The sequence below is a fragment of the Bombina bombina genome, chromosome 7, assembly GCF_027579735.1.
Source record: "Bombina bombina isolate aBomBom1 chromosome 7, aBomBom1.pri, whole genome shotgun sequence".
NCBI lineage: Eukaryota > Metazoa > Chordata > Amphibia > Anura > Bombinatoridae > Bombina > Bombina bombina.
The window spans coordinates 269,058,654-269,081,411 of NC_069505.1; the positions used below are offsets into that span (position 1 = coordinate 269,058,654).

The window sequence follows — 22,758 nt, forward strand, 5'->3', positions numbered from 1 at the left end:
AATAAAAATATTGGTGGTATAAAGGAATATGGCATTTATGATACAGTATTTCCCAATAAATATTCAGATACCATTAAAAGTACAGAAAATTAATTTAAAGACTCAGAAGCATATTTGCAGAGCAATTGACTGCAAAAAATGCTTCCTATAAAAATGTCATAGATTTTTTTGGAGTAAATCTGTCTTGTGCATGTACATCCTATTATGAGTTTGCGCATGCACATCCTACATTACAGCTTTTAAGCACTGTCAGCGGGAATGTCACATGACACCTATGACATCACAGTGGCAAGCAGATCATGCTTAATAGTTGGATGCATGCGCACACAACCTACCTTTGCATGCTGAGTAAGATAGATAGATATACGGACAGAAAGAAAGTTAGGTTGTCAGTAAAATACTGAGAAAAGGGTCTGCTTTTTATTACCAAAAATATATTAAAACAAAAAATGAGTCATGATAATTGACAATTACCAATATTGGCTCCCACATAATTTTTACACTAATCAAGAAAAGTATTTTAAAAAGACAAATGTTAATTACATATATAGCAGTTGTGCAAAAAAAAAGCAAAATTACAGAGTGTGTTAACTGCCAGTGCGTCATCAGAGACCTTGTTATCTATTGCAGCACATGCATAGTAAAGACATTTGGATCTTCACAAAAATGCCTGTGAGCACATGCACAACCAAAGTTGGGTTAATCTTCTGTAAATGTTAAAATCTAAGGTGGCATGTGAGGTTATAATAAATCACAATTTTTTTATATACTTGCCTGAATAAATTTCTAAAAAAAGATAAGACATAAATATTGATTAGATGATATCAAGAAATGTGTAAATCTATCAAATCGTATATTTTTGTGCCTCACGTTCCAGGCTAAAAAATGATTGAGAGTAAAAGCAGCTTTTGAACGTTGTAGGGAATCTCCTTTCATTTTTTGGTTACAGCCAATTACAACACAGTCATGCAACAATACAGGGCACAGTAATCTCCTGCATCTGATTGGTAGCACATATAACACCCACATTAGACATTTTTCAGAAGGAGAATTTTCAATAATTAATTTTAACTTAGATTAAAATTACCGTTTTCCATTAACGTGTCATGCAAATATAATTGCGTGTAATTTTTAACTCCAGCGACGCTGTAATGCTATGTGTTTAATCCCGCAAAGAGATTAAAGGGATGCTTAAATTCCCGCTCATGCACCGCAGAGTGATGTGGGTCCTGAGCAGAAACTGCCGCTGATCCAATCAGCAGTGCTAGTCACACCACTCGGGACCAGCAGTACTCTAACCAAAGGGGTTAATTACATAGTTAAACACATAGCATTAGAGCGTCACTAGTGTTAAAATGACATGCTCTAACAGATTAAAGCATGTAATTTTAACACTATAATGGCCCTTTAAAAATTATCACAAAGGTGCATTTCAGTTTGGAAAAGAAGCATTTTTGCAATATACATGTATTAGCAAAAATGCTTCTAGTAAAAGCTATAGATGTTTCAAACGTGTATCTAAGTATGCACCGTGCACCAGCATTTTAAATACAGCGCTTGCTTAGAGAGCTTAGAGAGCCTAAGGTGCTTGTACCGTCTGGTAATGACCCAACTAGTTAATTGCTGACATGATACAAGCCCCACTTGTGCTCTGAGTAGCTGCAGTATTTAAAATGCTGGTGCACTGAGAATACCTAGCTATGCTTCACATGCACGTGCAGAGAAAAATGTTAACACTAAAACAGTGATAACTTTTAATAGAAACAACTTTGCCAATACTTGTGTATTGCAAATATATTTCCATTCATAGATGTAATTCATCTACATGCATTTAAAGTTTGAGTGTATTCTACAAACTACTGACAACATTTCTACCAAATTCCACATACAAATATTGTCATTTAGAGCATTTATTTGCAGACAATGACACTGGACAAAATAACCAAAGACATGTAGTGTGTTCAGAACTCAAATAATGCAAAGAAAACAAGTTCATATATTTTTTTAAACAACACAATAATAATGCTTTAACTTAGCAAAAGTTAATAAATCAATATTAAAGGGACACTGAACCCAATTTTTTTCTTTTGTGATTCAGATAGAGCATGCAATTTTAAGCAACTTTCTAATTTACTCCTAATATCAACTTTTCTTCATTCTTGGTATCTTTATTTGAAAAAGAAGGCATCTAAGCTAAGGAGCCAACCATGGACAGCACTGGTTTATTGGTGGGTGAATTTATCCACCAATCAGCAAGAACAACCCAGGTTGTTCACCAAAAATGGGCCGGCATCTAAACTTACATTCTTGCTTTTCAAATAAAGATACCAAGAGAATGAAGTCAAATTGATAATAGGAGTAAATTAGAAAGTTGCTTAAAATTGATGCTCTATCTAAATCACAAAATAAAAAAATGTGGGTTCAGTGTCCCTTTAAGCTACATTAAGCCCCTTTCAGCAGTCTGGCACTTCTGGGTTCCTGGGGTTTGTATGCAGGGGTAAGTGCAGAGGGAGGCTATGATTATTTTCAAAAGAGATGCCCCCCCCCCCCTTGGATGACGACACATGGTTGTCATCCTCACTAAAAGCACTTCACCGCTAGTGTTGTGCACCTGTAGAATACACGATGCCCAAATTGTGAACAGGAAAATGTTCATGTATGCTCTGGTGTTGCTAAAATTGCAAAAATAACAGGGGCTATAGCCCATAGATACATTCTATAGACCCTCCCTAAAAAATAGAATTTATATTGTAGAAAATGTGTAGTGTTTTGTTCTCTTTTCTGTCAACAACAAACACAAGTCAGTGATAGCTCCCCACCTACTGCCAATAACACAGCAGTTATTTTACCTGCTTTGCTGACAATAACTTACATAGAGCCAATACACTTCCAATGTCTACCAATAACTTCATCTTGGAATTCAGCCATATTGGTAAAGGAATCAGCCTTGGTGACCTTTAAAAGTATAGGGGCAATAAAGCCTAACGTCCCCAACACATATCTGGGGCTTTGTTGTCCTATGCCCTGAAATCTCTATAAAGTTATGCTGCTTGTATCTACTAGAATTTCCCCCATTATAGATGGTCACAAAGTCTATCAAACATGCATAAAACTCATTAATGGACGTTAATGGTAACATGGGGGCAGTTGCTTAATATATTTGTGATGTCCCACCCACCATGTCACTTCCACGCCCATCCCCTTTCACCTCATTTGAAGAGACAGCAAATATGTTGTTTAGTTGTGCGTAATAAAACAACACTGCAAACTAATTACACTATTATTTCCCCCTTGTCATGTAATTAAGCTCTAAAAATTGTAGATTTTCTAATTCTCAGAACTGTAAATGTAAACTTCTGACTTTTTTAAGGCTAACACTGCTACATATGTTTCCTAACTAACTGGATTTAACAGATAATAACTGCTAAACAAATCACTTTATACTAACTTAATGAACGTAAATAGTTTGGCTATTTAAAAACAACTGCAGTAAACAAAGTTAATTTGTTTAAAAAATGTTTAGACTTGGTTGTTATTCTATAGCAAGACACCAGAACTGTTTAAGGTGTTTAAAGTTCAGTTAAAGGGATAGAAAGGTCAAAAATGAAATTGTGTAGATGCATTTCAATATGCAATAGAAGCATTTTTGCAATATACTTTCATTAGCAAAAATGCTTCTAGTAAAAGTTATTGCTAATTTTCTGCGGCATACGCACATATGCTGTGAGCTGGTATTTAAACCCCACACCTTCTCAGAGAGCTGGTGGTAGTGTGCACTGCTTCTGGAGACATTATTTGTGTCATACAATCTACTACTTGACTCTGAGAAGGTCTGGTGTTTGAATACTGGTGCACATGCCCTCCCAGGATATGTGCGTATGCCGCAGAAAACCAGTATTAACTTTTACTAGAAGTATTTTTGCTAATGGAAGTATATTGCGAAAATGCTTCTATTGCACATTGAAATGCACCCATGCACATTTATTTTTACACCTTTCAGTCCATTTAAGTCATACTTTTCACATATTTGGGATAGTGCTAAGGAATTGTGTGGCACTATACAAATAAATGATAATAATAATACAAATCTGCGGAGCTATGCTATTGAAAGCCTACACAGTCATTCTACTTTACAGCCTAAAAACATATTTGTGTCACTAAATACTACTGTTTTCATAACAGTTCATCTTAATACTTCATGTCTCTGCTTTTTTAAAGTAATTTTGTTTTTTTTTCAAATTGCTCTCTGGTTTTGTAAACATAACATTTTGTTCCCTAACCCTGAATTAGCTCCAAGAGCCCAGTAATTAGTTTGTATGACACAATTTACGCAGTAACATTCATTACTATTTACATTGCACGGCTGAGACAACAAGCGATACATTTTATTCATGCAAAGGATTTATGTCAGCACTTCATGCATAGCCTAGGAGGGCATACTAGCAGCTGCGTTTGACAACTGCGGTGCACAGCGGTTACTTACATTAACTTCTGTTATAGCAATATCAACGACGCTACCAACAACAATTAAGGCATCAAAAGTGTTCCATGCATCAGTAAAATAGTGCTGTTAGCGTAGGCAGGAAAGGAAGGACAGGCAAGAAAAAGAAATAGAGAGAAGAATTACCAGGACAGCCCTCTATGTGAGCATTTGTGAGATTACATTTTTTATTTCATACAGCAGTTCTCATGGATTTAATGATTAATTGGATATAAATTTCCCCACAAAAGATAAGGCAAATTAATTAGTTTAAAATTGTCTAATGAGGAGAAAAATCTGAAGGTTCCACTGCCTTTGGTGCTTCCCAAAGCTCACAAAAGTAAGCTCCTGTGCACAGATCTTTTACATCATTTTGATTGGCTGACAGCAAGAAAACATGGGTGTGTGCATATGGAAGGCGCTATAAAAGCCAGACACAGTGGTACCTTCTGCATTTTCAAACACTTCAAGGAAAACATTTTGACAGGTTAATTTATTCACTTTTTACTTCAGCTGTTAACTTTTAAATGGGTATTATCTTTTTTGTAAGGACTTTTGGGTCACTTATTGATATACCTGCGTCACTCATAATCTGATAGGCAGGTAAATAAAAAGTCTGAAGCAGCTCTTGAGGTTATTACTCGGAAAATAAAAATACTTCTTAAATATGACTGGACTTTGCTCATTGGCGCTATGAGATATCCTGTATATGACTATTAAATATCTGTACTGTCCAATATAGAGGGATTATACAACAGCCATGGGCAGAGCCAGACATGTTAAAGAGGCCATTTTACGCTTATAACCTGATGATATCTTCACAAGCTGGTAAAACGTAATGCAAATATAGGTATAATGTGTTGAAAACGAAAGCCAAAGTGGGATTTTGTAATAGTTTTAAACCTGACAGTAATCGGCAACTACGTAAACTTGGTCTAAGACTTTTAATTGAATAAAAAAATCCATTAAATATTATTTTCATGGTTCTCCTTTAATGTATTTTGGAGTACAAGGGACAAGGAATTAATTTAAGGGGATGAGATAGGAGGTATAAAACTGATCTAGAGAAGAAAAAGAATAATTTATGAACAGGTTATTACTAAATACAAATCTTTATAGCCCTACCTATATGACTGGTGGCTGCCCTTCTAAAAGAAAGGTCTCCTTTTGTGGAAAATACCAACCAAGGTGTTTTTGAAATCTCACAGTAAATCATGACACAAGCCAGAAACCATTAAATAAAAATTACACATTGTTGTACTGGGCCGTATAACTTTCTTTTCAAATATTAACAACAAATGCTGCATCAGAACTTTTAAATTACCTCAAACGCATGACATATTTTGGTATAAGGCACAAATACCAGCATTAATTTAAACATAGTATAATAAGTGATACTTTGAGGGAATATGTTTGGCCAAGGAGTCATATTTATATAAGGCCTTATTTAAAATATACTTTTTCAAGTGAACAGAATGCTCAGAAAATGAAAGGCGGGCTTGAAAGGACAGAGATCAACCAGAAAACCATTTTTTGAAAGCAGGAAGCAGTGTGAGAAATGTCAAATTAGAATCTGTGACTTGTCCGGTGACAAAAAAGGAAAAAACAATGGAGAGATGGGTTATACTCACGTCAGCTTCGCTGAGGACCACGTCTACAATGCTGCCAATAACGATGAGGGAATCAAAGGTATTCCAGGCATCACTAAAATAGCCCTGGGCAGAGCAGGCAGGGGGCAAATGGGGACAAATAAACTTTCAGGTAGAATGGATAAAGAAAGTCAGGCTTTGTCAGGTAGAGCACACGGCAGGGGGATATGAGCAAATAATATAACAAGTATTGACTGGGAAATAGTGAGGAATTTAAGGTACATGGTAATCAAAATCTTACTATCATGAGTATAATCTAAAAACATTATTTTTTGAATGAAAAAGGTTAAAGGGACTATGCACTCAGACAAGTAGTTTATAAGAGTTCATTCTATTTCAAGCAGCTGCAGGAACTCCTTTTTAAATGGGCTACTGATTCTCGTTTACATAGTTTTTCTATAGAGAACACTACAGTATTGAAATATCAGTATGATAAAATTAAGGTAAGGGAGAGAAATGTACACTACCATGTCTCTTTAAAAAAAAAAACTTTTTGGACTATAATTATTTAGAAATATATGCTGATTACTGACATCATACAAAATTGTAAAAAAAAAATACATAACCATCACAATTTATAGAAGACCTTGTATTGGGATTTTGTCATCATTACACTAACAACCAAATAATTATTTAAAGGGATATTAAACTCAATATATAATTTCCATTCATTATGTGTTGTAAAAATAAAAAAAATTAAACTATGTCATGTATTTTTATTATTTATTTTGGACTTTTTTTCTGCAATCTAATTTTAAAAATTACAATTTCTAACTTGATCACGTGCTATCTAGTAGGACCCCTCATTTAAAAGATTATATTTTCTTCTTATAAGTAAGTCAGGCAGAATTTTCAGATCTCTCCCATATTTAAAGTGAAGGTAAAGTTTTGTTAAGCCGCAATGGTATTTAGGATCCTTTTAATAACTCCAATCCAGTCGCTAGGTTTGTTTTTTTACAAATATTTAGTTATTTAGGTATTTTTCTAACAATAGTTTTGTTACCGTTCCGTGCAGATTCTCCTCCCATCCTCAAGTTCCGGGTTTATGATACTGTGACGTATAGAGCGGTCCCACCCGCTCTATACGTGTCTACTACGCTCGTGCACATCGAGCATGGAATAACAGCGCATGCGCATCATTTGTTCTCAGCGATCTTTGCGCATGCGTTAATCCCTGTTGTCACTCTCTACTGCGCATGCGAAAATACTTAGCAAGTTCCTCGGCAGCTCCTACTATGACTACTACCTAAAGTTTATACTGCGCATGCGCGAAATGAGGACGCGCGCGCTTGGAAAATGAGAAGTAGAAAATGTTACGCATGCGCATATAGACCCATCTGTTGATGACGAAATTTGACGGCCGCCTAACGGCCAAAGAATCAATTGGATGGCTCAACCACGTGATAGTTCTTTATAAAAAAAAAAACATTGTACGGGTTGATTTTCGGAAAGCCGATTACATGACAATAAAATAAGATATCTCAGGTAATATATATTTTGGGGAATATTGATGAATGAAACTTATATTTATTTGCCTTGATATCTATAATTGTTTATAATAGAGCGTTTGACTTTACCTTCACTTTAATACTCTAAACCTGGGGCGAGATTATATATACGGCACAGGCTTCAGCATAACTGCTGAAACCCGCGCCGCCCGTAATTTCACCTCGCACATCGGGGTATAACATATACGGCGTCGGCAGTTCATATACTGCTGTAAGTCGGATAAACTAGCGACGTCCAGAAATAAGCAAAAATACTAATTTCTGAAGTCGCCAGTGACTTACGGCACTTTAGAAACTGCCGGCGCCTAAGAAAATTTAAAAAATGTCAAATCTTCCGTAAAAGTCGAACCCGCCTCCCAAAAATAAACCTGACACGTCAAAACCCCTATATCCGCAATCCCCCCACATCGGAACTAATAATAAAAATATTAACCCCTAAGCCGACAACCCCCCACAACGCAATATGCCTAATTAAACTATTAACCCCTAATCCGCCATTCACCCACATCGCAATCTACCTAATAAAAGTATTGAGCCCTAAATCCACCAACCCCAACATCGCAAACTACCTAATAAATGTATTAACCCCTAATACGCCAAACCCACACAACGCAATAATCCTAATAAAATTATTAACCCCTAAACCGCCAAACCCACACAACGCAAATAACTAATTAAATTACTAAGCCCCTAACCTAACACCCCCTAAATTAACCCCAATTACCTAAATTAAAAAATACTAAGTTACAATTAAAATAAAAAAGATAACATTACTTAAAAATAAAAAAAACCTAAAATTAAATTAATCTAATAAAAAATTCTAACATTGCATAAAATAATAAACCAAATTATCAAAAATAAAAAAATTAAACCTAATCCCTTTGAAAATAAAAAAGCTCCCCCAAAATAAAAACACCCCCTAATCTAATGCTAAACTACCAATAGCCCTTAAAAGGGCCTTTTGTAGGGCATTGCCCTAAGTTAAACAGCTCTTTTACATAAAAAAATACTAAGTCCCCCCTCTAACAAAAACCCCCCACCCACCAAACCCCCAAAATAAAAAAACCTAACACTAAAAAATCCTTAACTAACCATTGCCCCTAAAGGGGCATTTGTATGGGCATTGCCCTTAAAAGGGCATTAAGCTCTTTTTCAAAGGCCCGTTAAAACCCTAATCTAAAAAATAAATAAAAATAAAATAAATTTAAAAAAAGCCTAAGTCTAACCCCCAGATAGGTACTCACGGTTCCTGAAGTCCAGCAGTAAAGTCTTCTTCCAAGCGGCAATATCTTCTATCTTCTTCCAGGAACAAGCTGGCGCGGAGCGCGGAACTGAAGACCGGTGATGGCGGCACTGAAGACCTGTTCAAATCAACCAATAAGATTTCAGTAGCTCTCATCCTATTGACTGATTTGAATTTGAAGACTCAAATCAGCCAATAGGAATTCAAGGTACCCCATATTTAAACGCGTACCTTGGATTCAATCCTCAGTGTGCGGCGGTGATCGCATGAAGAGGATCTCCACGCTCCATGGCTCCGCGATTGCCGGTCTTCAGTTCCGCGCTCCGCGCCGGTTTGTTCCTGAAAGAAGATAGAAGATATCGCCGCTTGGAAGAAGACTTCACCGCTGGACTTCAGGAACCATAAGTACCTATCTGGGGGTTAGACTTAGGCTTTTTTTTATTTTTTGGGGGTTTGTTTTTTTAGATTAGGGTTTTGATAGGCCTTTGAAAAAGAGCTGAATGCCCTTTTAAGGGCAGTAAAAGAGCTGAATGCCCTTCTAAGGGCAATGCCCATACAAATGCCCCTTTAGGGGCAATGGGTAGTTTAGGATTTTTTAGTGTTAAGTTTTTTTATTTTGGGGGTTTGGTGGGTGGGGGGTTTTACTGTTAGAGGGGGGACTTAGTATTTTTTAAGGTAAAAGAGCTGTTTAACTTAGGGCAATACCCTACAAAAGGCCCTTTTAATGGCTATTGGCAGTTTAGAATTAGATTAGGGGGTGTTTTTATTTTGAGGGGGCTTTTTATTTTTATAGGGATTAGGTTTATTTTTTTTAATTTTTGATCATTTGGTTTATTATTTTATGTAATGTTAGAATTTTTTATATTTTGTAATCTTAGATTAATTTAACTTGAGTTTTTTTATTTTTAAGTAATGTTATGTAATGTAAATTGCTTTTTAATTTAATTGTTTTTAACTTAGTATTTTTTAATTTAGGTAATTGGGGTTAGTTTAGGGGGTGTTAGGTTAGGGGGCTTCGTAATTTAATTAGTTATTTGCGTTGTGTGGGTTTGGAGGATTAGGGGTTAATAGATTTTTCAGGTTTGTTGCGATGTGGGTTAATGGCGGATTAGGGGTTAATAGGTTAATTAAGTTTATTGCATTGTGGGGGATGGCGGTTTGGGGGTTAATAGTTTTAATAGGTACTTTGCGATATGGGTGAATGGCGGATTAGGGGTTCATAGTTTATTAAGTTATATTGGTTATATATATTTGGCGGATTAGGGGTTACTAGGTTAACTAGATGTTTTGCAATGTGGGGGTTGGCGGATTAGGGGTTAATATACTTTATTAGTTATTGCGGTGGGGGGATGACGGTTAACAGGTAGATAGATATTGCGCATGCGTTAGGTGTTCATTATTTTCAGGAGTTAGATAGATATTGCGCATGCGTTAGGTGTTAGTTACTATTTTCAGGGGGTTATGGTGCTCACATACTCAGTGCAAGTCTTGCTGTGTCTGCCTATGTGTGGCAAGGTGAAAATAGAGTAAAATGTCTCAATTTTCGCCGCGCAAGTCCTTGCGTTGAATATGTGATAACGATTTGCGATGCAGTTCTATGTTAGCGGGCGACGGGTGAAATATACACGCCGCATTTATATGCGGTGCTGTATTTGTGATACCAAAACCGCGTAAAAACCTGTGTCACCGGCTTTTGCGGGCGATGCCACATATGTAATCTTGCCCCTGGTGTCTAACAGATTGAATTGGGTTTCTAATGCCTATACTCCATATAAACCCATGCCAGTGGGGCATCTGCTCACTCTTGCTCTCTGCCTTGTAGACAGGCATACAAAAGACTGTGTTTTAACTGACTGGTTGAAGAAAAATGTGGCTTTAGTTTTTATAAAAGATAATATGCACGCTGACATCAATAAAAAAGTGCTTATTTGTAGTTCTGTAAGTTGTTTTCCTGTAGAAGCATGTGCATGGGTCTAAATAGATTCACTATTGCTGCCTAGGTTATTAAGATTTTATTTTACAAAGACCATATATAGTTTAATGACTTTGTACTTTTAATTAATTAATTGGATAACAATTTAATTAAATGATGTCAAATAAAATTAAATTAAGAATGAAGTCCTGCATCCAGAAACATCTTTCTAAAATTATCGCTGTGCTATATAGATGTAAACCTAGGAATACATTTCCATTGCAAATTTCCTCAACCATTTCCCATCAAAATTGTTCAAACCAATATAAAAGAGCATGAATGATGCGCATAAATAAATAAACGTATGCTGATATAGGGAATGGGGGAAGACATATGGACAAGTCACAGCAAATCCAACTTTCTCATGCACCTTTAGTAAAAATGTCACACGGTTGCCTATGTTTGTCACTTACTAGCCATCTTTCTTTTTTGGCCACACAAATCTGGTGCAATAGGGTAATAATATGCAACAAGTTGCAAACATTATTAGTGGATACAGACAAAAACATCAATAATGACATTGTGCATCAAATAAAAACTTTATTGCTTTAAATAACAAACAAAACCAGGTGACGTCTTGCGCTGTTTTCCTAAAGTGAGGCTCGCTCAGCTGTATGAGTTACTGATATGATGGGTAGATTTTTTAATTACGTTTTGAGCATTATGGTGCTTCCCACAGTGCATGAGACACCAGTATGTAATTATAAGTACCATGTTTTACTTCTGGGATACAATTTAAATGCACAAAATCCTTTTATGGAAACTTCATTTGAATATGTATTTACTTAGGGATATATTACAAATAAACTATAACTATGCTAACTTTAAAGGGACAGAAAACCCAAAAATGTTCTAACATCAACTTTCTAATTTACTTCTGTTATCAAATTTGCTTCATTCTCTTGTTATCCTTTGCAGAAGGAACAGCATTGCATTACTGGCAGCTATCTGAACACATCTAGTTAGCCAATCACAAGAGACAAATGTGTGCAGGCACCAATCATCAGCTAGCTCCCACAAGTGTAGGGTATGTGTGTATTCTTATTCCACAAAGGAGATCATGAGAACAAAGCACATTAGAAAATAGAAGTGAATTTAGAAGTATCTTAAAATTACATGATCCATCTGAATCATAACGTATTTTAGTCTGTACATCAGATACTTTCAAGGCTTCTAAAAGGGACATTCAGTTCAAAATGCAATTCCTGTAAAATGCTTAAAGGGCCATAATACCCAAATGTTTAAACTAGGGTTGCACCGATACCATTTTTTTATGACCGAGCACAAGTACCGATACTTGTTTTCAAATACTCGCTGATACCAATTACCGATACTTTTTTTTTTTAATGTCATGTGACAGTTTACCAAGCACAATACAGACTAATTATTTAAGATTCCTTCTTTATAATTATAAAGGGCTGTAATTCAAAAGACATTATGAAATAAAAAAGTTTACTGAACATGTTTATAAATAAAAAATATTACAATAAAATATTAAATTTAAAGGGGTGATGCAATTGGGTTGTAGGGATGTTATATAACATCAATCTGACATTTGTATGGAGGTTCGACTCTAAGTTGAACAGTCTTTCACTTTCCACACTACTGCATGGGGCAGAAAGATATTTTTGGGCCATTTTAGCCAGAGCTGGAAATCTGTTTATTAACTGCCTAGTACTTCAGGGGTTTGTCTGAACGAGGTACAGTGATCTCTCCTACAATAATACAAATAACAGCAATTTGTATTGGCAGAACAGTAGTAAACAATTTTTAGTTTAGTCTCCACTCCAGTTTAAAATGAAATGAGAACATGCAGTTTGAAAAAACACCACAAGATAGCATATGGGTAGGAAGTGGAGGTATCGATTTAAGTATCGGTGCATTTGCACGAGTACAAGTACTCATGCAAATACTTGGTATCAGTACCGATACCGATACTAGTATCGGTATCGGTGCAACACTAGTTTAAACACTTGAAAGTGATGCAGTATAGCTGTAAAAAGCTGACTAGAAAATATCTCCTGAACATCTCTATGTAAAAAAGAAAGATATTTTACCTCAAAAGTTCCTCAGTAGCCACCTCCCATTGTAAAGGATTTCTAAGCAGCATTTTAGTGTGTCTGTCCTGGGACAGCTTAGGGGATGAGCCTTGTGCTCTCTCATATTATTTCCATATTCAGCTTACTATGAAATCTCATGAGAGTTAAGTCAAATCTCATGAGATCACAGTAAAAGAGTTCATGACCTCAGCACTGCTGATGCTGATTGGCTGCTGTTCATTTCTTCTTTTTTTTTTTTTTTTTTTACCTGCAGCTGGGAGCAGCCGAGTATAATTTTTTACACAGAACTTACTCTGCTGAGGTGAGGAAATTGTGAGGTAAAATATCTTCCTTTTTTACATAGACGCTCAGGTGATATTTTCCTGTCAGCTTTTTACAGTTATACTGCATCAGTTTCAAGTGATTTAGCATATGAGTATTATGTCCCTTTAACTCACACTAAAGTCAAAATTCAATGTTCATGATTCAGCTAGAGTATGCAACTATAAACAACTTTCCAACTGACTTCTTTTATCAACTTTGTTTAGTTCTATTGGTGTCATTTGTTAAAGAGTCAAGCTAGGTGAGCTCAGGAGCGTAGCCAATATGCAACACTGTTTGCAAAATTATTTATAGCAATGTTGTTCATAGTTGCACATTCTGCTGTCATAGAGCGCCTGTAGCATGATACGGGAGCAGTGTTTGTAATTACGTATACCATTGCTATAAACATTGTTGCAAATACTGCGGCCAGATAGCTAAAGATATATGCATGCTCCTGAGCTCAGCTAGGGTGACTGTTTAACAAAGGATACCTAGAGAACTCAACAAAGTAAATTAGATAGTTGTTTAAAATTGTATGCTTTGTCTGAATCTCAAAAGAAAAAAACTGGGTTTTATATCGCTTTAAAGTCGTGAACTTTAGTGTTAATAATGTTTCTGCAATAAGGGCTTTGCATTAATAGACTCATTCCTTTAACTAAACTTTAGTAAATTTAAAAATATCTTAACATTTTATAATAGTTTATCATAAAATCTTAAATACTAAAAACTATTTTAAAATTATTCTTTTTAACTTCAAAACACCAAACAATGTTTTTTTTTTCAAGACGATTCACATTACAACATTACATTAAAACAAATGTAAATGATTAAATGAAATGTTCTCCATAATGCCATCCGCTTTCAGTGCTATAGGATAGAGCCCACTTGGATTTTTTTATGCTGTCAAAATGAAATTGTTTGTTAGAGGTTCCAAACCTTTCTGCACTTAGTACATCAGCTGAGAGCTCAATTAAGCAAACAAACAATTAATCTTAGGGTCATGGCATTTAGTGGACCCCTATAAACATGCATAATCTGAAGATGTTACAGATTTAGCAGGGATTCCTTGGCATTGGCTTTGGTTTAGTAGTTAATTCCATATGTGCACTATATCGAACATCAATCATGGAGTGTGAAAAATACTGAATAAAACATTACAGGCAGACTGGATTATAGGTTGTGGGCAAATAGCAAATGCTCAGAGGGCCATGCTATGTTACCTCACCCAGGTGTCAAAACAAAACAGGATCCATACCCAATATTACTGATAAGGAGGTCATAGACACACAAACGAAGGTGAAATAATGCCCTCAAGCAGTATCTGTTCTAGGTGGGTACTGAAGGGGTTGCTAACACGCTCAATCATTGTCATTCCACCCTGATTTCCAAACATGTCAATAGTCATAAATGTGCAAGGCAGACACTTTTTATATGTCCTTTGCTCTACCAAATACAAAGAGAGGTAAAAAAAGGATTTAAATAAGAAAAAGCTTTAATGAGAGCTATTAAAAAAACGACCCTGCCCCTCCTTGGCATGTAATTCTGTGGGTTTGTAAGCACCCCCTATTTTAAAGGTCTAGAACAACACCTACCCCATATCATATTAAGGAGTAGAGACATGCGCCCAGAGAAAAAAAAATATAGTTATAGACAAATTGTTTCAACCATTATTCGTTCATTGGGTCATTCAGATCAGCTGAATTTTGATAACAGCATACATTTGTTAACAGAAATTTATTAATCCCTTTTTTACTTTGGTGAATTAATTTAGAGCAGCAGAAGAGCAACTGGACAGCAGCTTAGGCTAGTGCTACTGCTACAAGCCAGCAGCAGTGCAACAATGTTTTATTGTATTTTTGTGAGGTCAAGATCAAAAGTTAAGCTTAGAGATTTACTGGCTAACACAGAGGAGGACATTGGTGGATCCTTATTTAATAGTGCAAAACTGTAAATTGGAAACCTTTTCCCACATGCAAAAAAAAAAAAAAAAGAGGACTTTCCTGATGGAAGAAAAATATTTCCCACCTTTAGAATAATGGTTTTGATCATATGAATGAATCAACTACGTTTTTGTTTCGCTTGCATTTATTCTAATATTTTTTTAAAGTGACTCTCAATTTTGGTTTCAAGCAAACGCAAAGAATGCAGCAAAACCAGTTATTTATAGCTGTTGTCCGAAAAAAGGGGACACAAGTTCTGTATGCAATTCCTCTTCTCAATCCGCATATCAGAGATAAATTAAAACCCTATCATCCAATAAAATTTTCATGGCCAGTTATGTTTATATACACCCTTATAGTGGGGAAATAAGGATACATATTGCACAAATGGGCTTCAACTTTTACAAATTGTCATGTGACCAGAAGCTAGTTACACTTTTCATCCACCCTTATATAGGGCAAATAAGGACATACTGGATATTGTACAAATCTGCTTTCACTTGTACAAACGGTAATGTAACCAGAAGCATTTTAATCTGCACTTAGTCAAGCAACAGCGGATGTGGCAGCAGGTTATTAATAGCTTTTGATTGGATATCAGCTTTAGGAATATTTGAAAAAGATCCAAGGGGGCAGGCCTGTAGTCTGCCAGGCAGGATGCATTGTGGTACAAAACAAGTAGATTTATATCATATATTGATGCAGTATAGGTTCTAATAAATAAACGTCGTGGGCATTAATATACATTAAACTCAAAATATATAATGGCTTACCTTCGGCTTGAAAGCTATAAGTTTCAAAACCATTTCTACAGTGAACACGGCAGTAAAAACCATATTCATGACGTCCATCACATCATTAAATATTTTGGACTGCCCATAGTGCTGAAGATAAAGAAAAATAAATATTGGTGTTTTCTTGGCTGATTAGCTTGTATAGATTTGTATATATTTTCTTTTTTGTTTATTTAGCAGCAAGCTATCAGTGGTTTGCAAAATAGACAACATACGTGGATATTTAAATACAAATAAAACACAAAAGAAATTTTGTACTAGCAATTTCATACTAAAAGGTAGATAAATAATATGCTATGTTGCAAGTTAATAATTACCACCTTTTTATTGTGTTCTTTTTTATTTTATGTAAATGTAACAAATAAATGAAGGGTATAAATTTGTATTTTTTTCCATGATGCCTGATAATTCAAAATTTGGAAGAAACATATATTTAGAATTTAAACCACTGTGTCCTTTTTGGGGCTAAACCTGTGTACTAAAGATGACAGATCTCTCCATACGTTACATACAGTTCCACAGTATAGCAGAATTAAAAAAATGTGTCTCAATGAAGTGACCTTTCTATTCATAATGATGCTAAGTCCATCCTATATATTTATATTAAAGTGACATAAAACCCATAACTGGAATGTTCATTAATGTATTTCAGTTTTGAATAGAAACATTTTTGTACTATGGAACTATTAGAAGAAAAAATTCTAGTAAAATAGTGTTTCAGTAATGTATTTTACTGTGCACAGATGATATGTACATATGCCCCATGCAACCTCTTCCAAACACTAAACCTGCTCAGGGTAATTGGGCCACAATTCTATGTGATAGTATGTTATATGCATTTCCAATAATTTTGCAGTTGCAGTGGAATTGAAGGTTGGGGGTGAACACAGCTAACCAGACATTTTTTAGTATTTGCTGTGTGCCAGAAAACAGTGGCTACTATTTACAAACACATGAACATCTATTATGTTTTGTTACAAACTATAAATAAGAAACTGTGGATTACAGAGATAGATCTGCCAAACCCTGGAATATGTTCCTATTTGTTCATGAATTGTATGGTGTCTATTAAACACACAGCCAATATTAGTCTCTTTCTTTTCTGGACATTTGTGCATGATACAAATCTGTGGCCTAGATTTGGAGTTTGGCGGTAGCCGTGAAAACCAGCGTTAGAGGCTCCTAACGCTGGTTTTAGGCTACCGCCGGTATTTGGAGTCAGTCAGGAAAGGGTCTAACGCTCACTTTTCAGCCGCGACTTTTCCATACCGCAGATCCCCTTACGTCAATTGCGTATCCTATCTTTTCAATGGGATCTTTCTAACTCCGGTATTTAGAGTCGTGGCTGAAGTGAGCGTTAGAATTCTAACGACAAAACTCCAGCCGCAGAAAAAAGTCAGTAGTTAAGAGCTTTCTGGGCTAACGCCAATTCATAAAGCTCTTAACTACTGTGCTCTAAAGTACACTAACACCCATAAACTACCTATGTACCCCTAAACCGAGCCCCCCCCCACATCGCCGACACTCGATTAAATATTTTTTTAACCCCTAATCTGCCGACCGCCACCTACGTTATCCTTATGTACCCCTAATCTGCTGCCACTAACACCGCCGACCCCTATATTATATTTATTAAACCCTAACCTGCCCCCCACAACGTCGCCGCCAGCTACCTACACTTATTAACCCCTAATCTGCCGTCCGCACGCCGCCGCCAGCTACATTATAGCTATGTACCCCTAATCTGCTGCCCCTAACACCGCCGACCCCTATATTATATTTATTAACCCCTAACCTGCCCCCCTCAACGTCGCCTCCACTTGCCTACACTTATTAACCCCTAATCTGCCGAGCGGATCTCACCGCTACTATAATAAAGTTATTAACCCCTAATCCGCCTCACTCCTGCCTCAATAACCCTATAATAAATAGTATTAACCCCTAATCTGCCCTCCCTAACATCGCCGACACCCAACTTCAAGTATTAACCCCTAATCTGCCGATCCAAGCTCACTGCTACTCTAATAATTTTTTTAACCCCTAAAGCTAATTTTAACCCTAACCCTAACACCCCCCTAAATTAAATATAATTTTATTCTAACAAAATAAATTAACTCTTATTAAATAAATTATTCCTATTTAAAGCTAAATACTTGTAAAATAAACCCTAATATAGCTACAACATAAATTATAATTATATTATAGCTATTTTAGGATTAATATTTATTTTACAGGCAACTTTGTATTTATTTTAACCAGGTACAATAGCTATTAAATAGTTAAGAACTATTTAATAGCTAAAATAGTTAAAATAATTACAAAATTACCTGTAAAATAAATCCTAACCTAAGTTACAATTAAACCTAACACTACACTATCAATAAATTAATTAAATAAACTACCTACAATTATCTACACTTAAACCTAACACTACACTATCAATAAATTAATTAAATACAATACCTACAATTATCTACAATTAAACCTAACACTACACTATCAATAAATTATTTAAATAAAATATCTACAAATAACTACAATGAAACGGATTGATCGGAACAGCCAATAGAATGCAAGCTCAATCTGATTGGCTGATTGGATCAGCCAATCGGATTGAACTTGATTCTGATCAGAATATTCCTACCTTAATTCCGATTGGCTGATAGAATCCTATCAGCCAATCGGAATTCGAGGGACGCCATCTTGGATGACATCATTTAAAGGAACCGTCATTCGTCGTCTAGTCGTCGGTTGAAGAGGATGTTCCGCGTCGGCTTGGAAGAAGATGGTTCCGCTCCGCTCCAGAAGAAAGAAGATTGAAGATGCGGCTTGATAGAAGACTTCATCCAGATGATGGACTTCCGACTTCAGCCCGAGGATGGATTTCTTCAGTCGCCGCTTGGATCCAAACTTCAACCCGAGGATGGACGTCACTCTTCAGCACCCCGCTTGGGCTTGGATCAACACTTCCTAGGCTTGGATCAAGACTTCCGAGGACGGATCGGTGAACCTGGCAGGGTGAAGATAAGGTAGGAAGATCTTCAGGGGCTTAGTGTTAGGTTTATTTAAGGGGGGTTTGGGTTAGATTAGGGGTATGTGGGTGGTGGGTTGTAATGTTGGGGGGGGGTATTGTATGTTTTTTTTTACAGGCAAAAGAGCTGAATTCTTTGGGGCATGCCCCGCAAAGGGCCCTGTTCAGGGCTGGTAAGGTAAAAGAGCTTTGAACTTTTTTAATTTAGAATAGGGTAGGGCATTTTTTTATTTTGGGGGGCTTTGTTATTTTATTAGGGGGCTTAGAGTAGGTGTAATTAGTTTACAATTGTTGTAATATTTTTCTAATGTTTGTAAATATTTTTTTAGTTTTTGTAACTTAGTTCTTTTTTATTTTTTGAACTTTAGTTAGTTTATTTCATTGTATTTATTTGTAGATATTGTATTTAAATAATTTATTGATAGTGTAGTGTTAGGTTTAATTGTAGCTAATTGTTGGTATTTTATTTAATTAATTTATTGATAGTGTAGTGTTAGGTTTAATTGTAACTTAGGTTAGGATTTATTTTACAGGTAATTTTGTAATTATTTTAACTATTTTAGCTATTAAATAGTTCTTAACTATTTAATAGCTATTGTACCTGGTTAAAATAAATACAAAGTTACCTGTAAAATAAATATAAATCCTAAAATAGCTATAATATAATTATAATTTATATTGTAGCTATATTAGGATTTATTTTACAGGTAAGTATTTAGCTTTAAATAGGAATAATTTATTTAATAAGAGTTAATTAATTTTGTTAGATTTAAATTATATTTAACTTAGGGGGGGTGTTAGTGTTAGGGTTAAACTTAGCTTTAGGGGTTAATACATTTATTAGAATAGCGGTGAGCTCCAGTCGGCAGATTAGGGGTTAATGTTTGAAGTTAGGTGTCGGCGATGTTAGGGAGGGCAGATTAGGGGTTAATACTATTTATTATAGGGTTAGTGAGGCGGATTAGGGGTTAATAACTTTATTATAATATCGGTGCGGTCCGCTCGGCAGATTAGGGGTTAATAAGTGTAGGCAGGTGGAGGCGACATTGTGGGGGGCAGATTAGGGGTTAATAAATATAATATAGGGGTCGGCGATGTTAGGGCAGCAGATTAGGGGTACATAGGGATAATGTAAGTAGCGGCGGTTTACGTAGCGGCAGATTAGGGGTTAATAATAATATGCAGGGGTCAGCGATAGCGGGGGCGGCAGATTAGGGGTTAATAAGTGTAAGGTTAGGGGTGTTTAGACTCGGGGTACATGTTAGAGTGTTAGGTGCAGACGTAGGAAGTGTTTCCCCATAGCAAACAATGGGGCTGCGTTAGGAGCTGAACGCGGCTTTTTTGCAGGTGTTAGGTTTTTTTTCAGCTCAAACAGCCCCATTGATTTCTATGGGGGAATCGTGCACGAGCACGTTTTTGAGGCTGGCCGCGTCCGTAAGCAACTCTGGTATCGAGAGTTGAAGTTGCGTTAAATATGCTCTACGCTCCTTTTTTGGAGCCTAACGCAGCCATTTGTGTGGACTCTCAATACCAGAGTTATTTAAAAAGTGCGGCCAGAAAAAAGCCAGCGGTTAGCTACGCGGGTCGTTACCGACAAAACTCTAAATCTAGCCGTGTGTGAATAAACCTATTCTTCCTATATAATCCTGTTCTATTTCTCTGAGTTACACTCCATTAACACCACCATGTTGTACAGTTATCTGCTTGTAACCCTGTGAAACTGCCTGCCTTGCTGTCTCACTGAAACAAACCTTTCACTTTACAGTAGAAGCAGGCTTGTCCATTACTCTAATAAACCCTAGACAAAGAAGGTCTGTTGACAACTAACTACGGCATAATTCTACACCCTACCATCCCTCTTCAGACAGCATGTATTTGTCAGCGATCAAACAAACTGAATCATCTGACACACTATATGTTCTCAGAGTTTGAATAAGGCATATGTGCATATGCTCTGTACACACAGTGAAACAGCAATACTGAAATGCATTCACTCCGTTTCATAAAGCTATTAAATGTTACCCACCTGCATGGCTAAGCACAGTGTATTCAGCATGATAAGGACAAACATGATGTATTCAAACCCCGTGGAGTTGACCACATACCAGAATTTATACTGATATGGGTTTTTGGGGATATATCTTCGTAAAGGACGCGCTTTCAATGCATATTCTACACACTGACGCTGTAAGACACAGAATCGTAGGATTCAGATTTAGATATATGAAAATGTTCTCATAGTCATAAACAGTAACATTACTTTTAAAATAAAATTTCCCCAAAGAACAACAGCAGACCTACTTATGAGACTTTGTTTTATGCTAGTGGCACATTAATAATTCAGTCATTTTAATGAGCACAATGCAAGTCTATAAAGGGACGCAAAAAGCTGAACTTTGTAAATTACAATTGCGTTATTATATTCCCCTATAGAAGTCAATAGAGCAAAATAAGAGACAAGAAAACCTAACACCTTAAAGGGACACTAAACCCAAAATGTTTCTTTCATGATTCAGGTAGAGAATACAATTTTAAACAACATTCTTATTTACTTCAATTATCTAATTTGCTTCATTCCTTAGATATCCTTTGCTGAAGAAATAACAATGCACATGGGTGAGCCAATCACATGAGGCATCTATGTGCAGTCACCAATCAGAAACTACTAAGCATATTTAGATATGCGTTTCAGCAAAGGATATCAAGAGAATGGAGCAAAATAGATCATAGAAGTAAATTAGAAAGTTGTTTAAAATTGCATGCAATTTCTAAATCATGAAAGAAAAAACTTGGGTTGCATGTCCCTTTAATTGCACGCAAACCCGGTCACATATTCTCAAGTGCACTAACCCGACATGAAAATATTAAGATTTCACATTCCAATGTTCTTCACATAGCAGAATATGTTCTATTTATTCATAAATACGTATTTCTACATATATCTGATGGTATTTTGGTACAATAAATATCTATACCTATATATTTATATAAATGATTTTATATATATATATATATATATATATATATATATATAGGAATATCTAATAATAAATACATAGAGCATATTCTGCTATGTGTAGAACATTGGAATGTAAAATATTTACATTAAATACACAGTATAACACTTTTTAAATATGAATATGCATAAATATGCTTTTACATGTTTTTATCTACTTGACTGTAAAGGGCTCCAATGCACTTATATATGTCTGTACATATGTATGTATGTTTATATGTATATATATATATATATATATTTCTATAATTACAATTATACACATATAAATACATAAATACATATGCACACACACACATATATATGTACATACATACATATTTACATATGCATATTTAGACATGTAAATGTGTGTATCTCAATGCTAAAACCCTTTGCAGCCTTTTTTTTTCTAACATCTGATACTTCATATCTTTGAGCCCTTATAACTTTTTTTGTGCAATATTTTTTTTAAAAAATAATTTGTATTAGACAGTGTTATGAGTGTAACTGTACTTTGTAATGTAATCTAATTTTGATGCGTTTTGTGACACTTTTTGGCTTTGCGAAACAGTTAAACAGAGCTCTGAGGATGCGGTAGTCATTCTAGATGAAATCGCAATTGCGCTCATACGTTCATATTTACTTTTAACTTGTAATACGAAGCGCTACAGCTGATGCACGCAAACACCCGTTATAAACCCCTTTTCGCTTGACCGTAACTGTTAGCACGCCACTCAAAATCTGTCTCTAAATGTTTAATTATGTTTAGTAAATAATCAT

At 35.7% G+C, this 22,758-nt stretch overlaps 1 protein-coding gene across 1 annotated transcript in view; it reads right to left on the minus strand.

Moving 5' to 3' along the window:
* The window catches only part of CACNA1D (calcium voltage-gated channel subunit alpha1 D), a 764,995-nt gene that overhangs the window by 187,158 nt on the left and 555,079 nt on the right, over nt 1-22,758 (minus strand). The window contains 4 exon segments of the mRNA XM_053689359.1: nt 3,355-3,371; nt 6,112-6,195; nt 15,929-16,039; nt 21,007-21,165. Coding sequence (XP_053545334.1) covers nt 3,355-3,371; nt 6,112-6,195; nt 15,929-16,039; nt 21,007-21,165 — 371 coding nt within the window.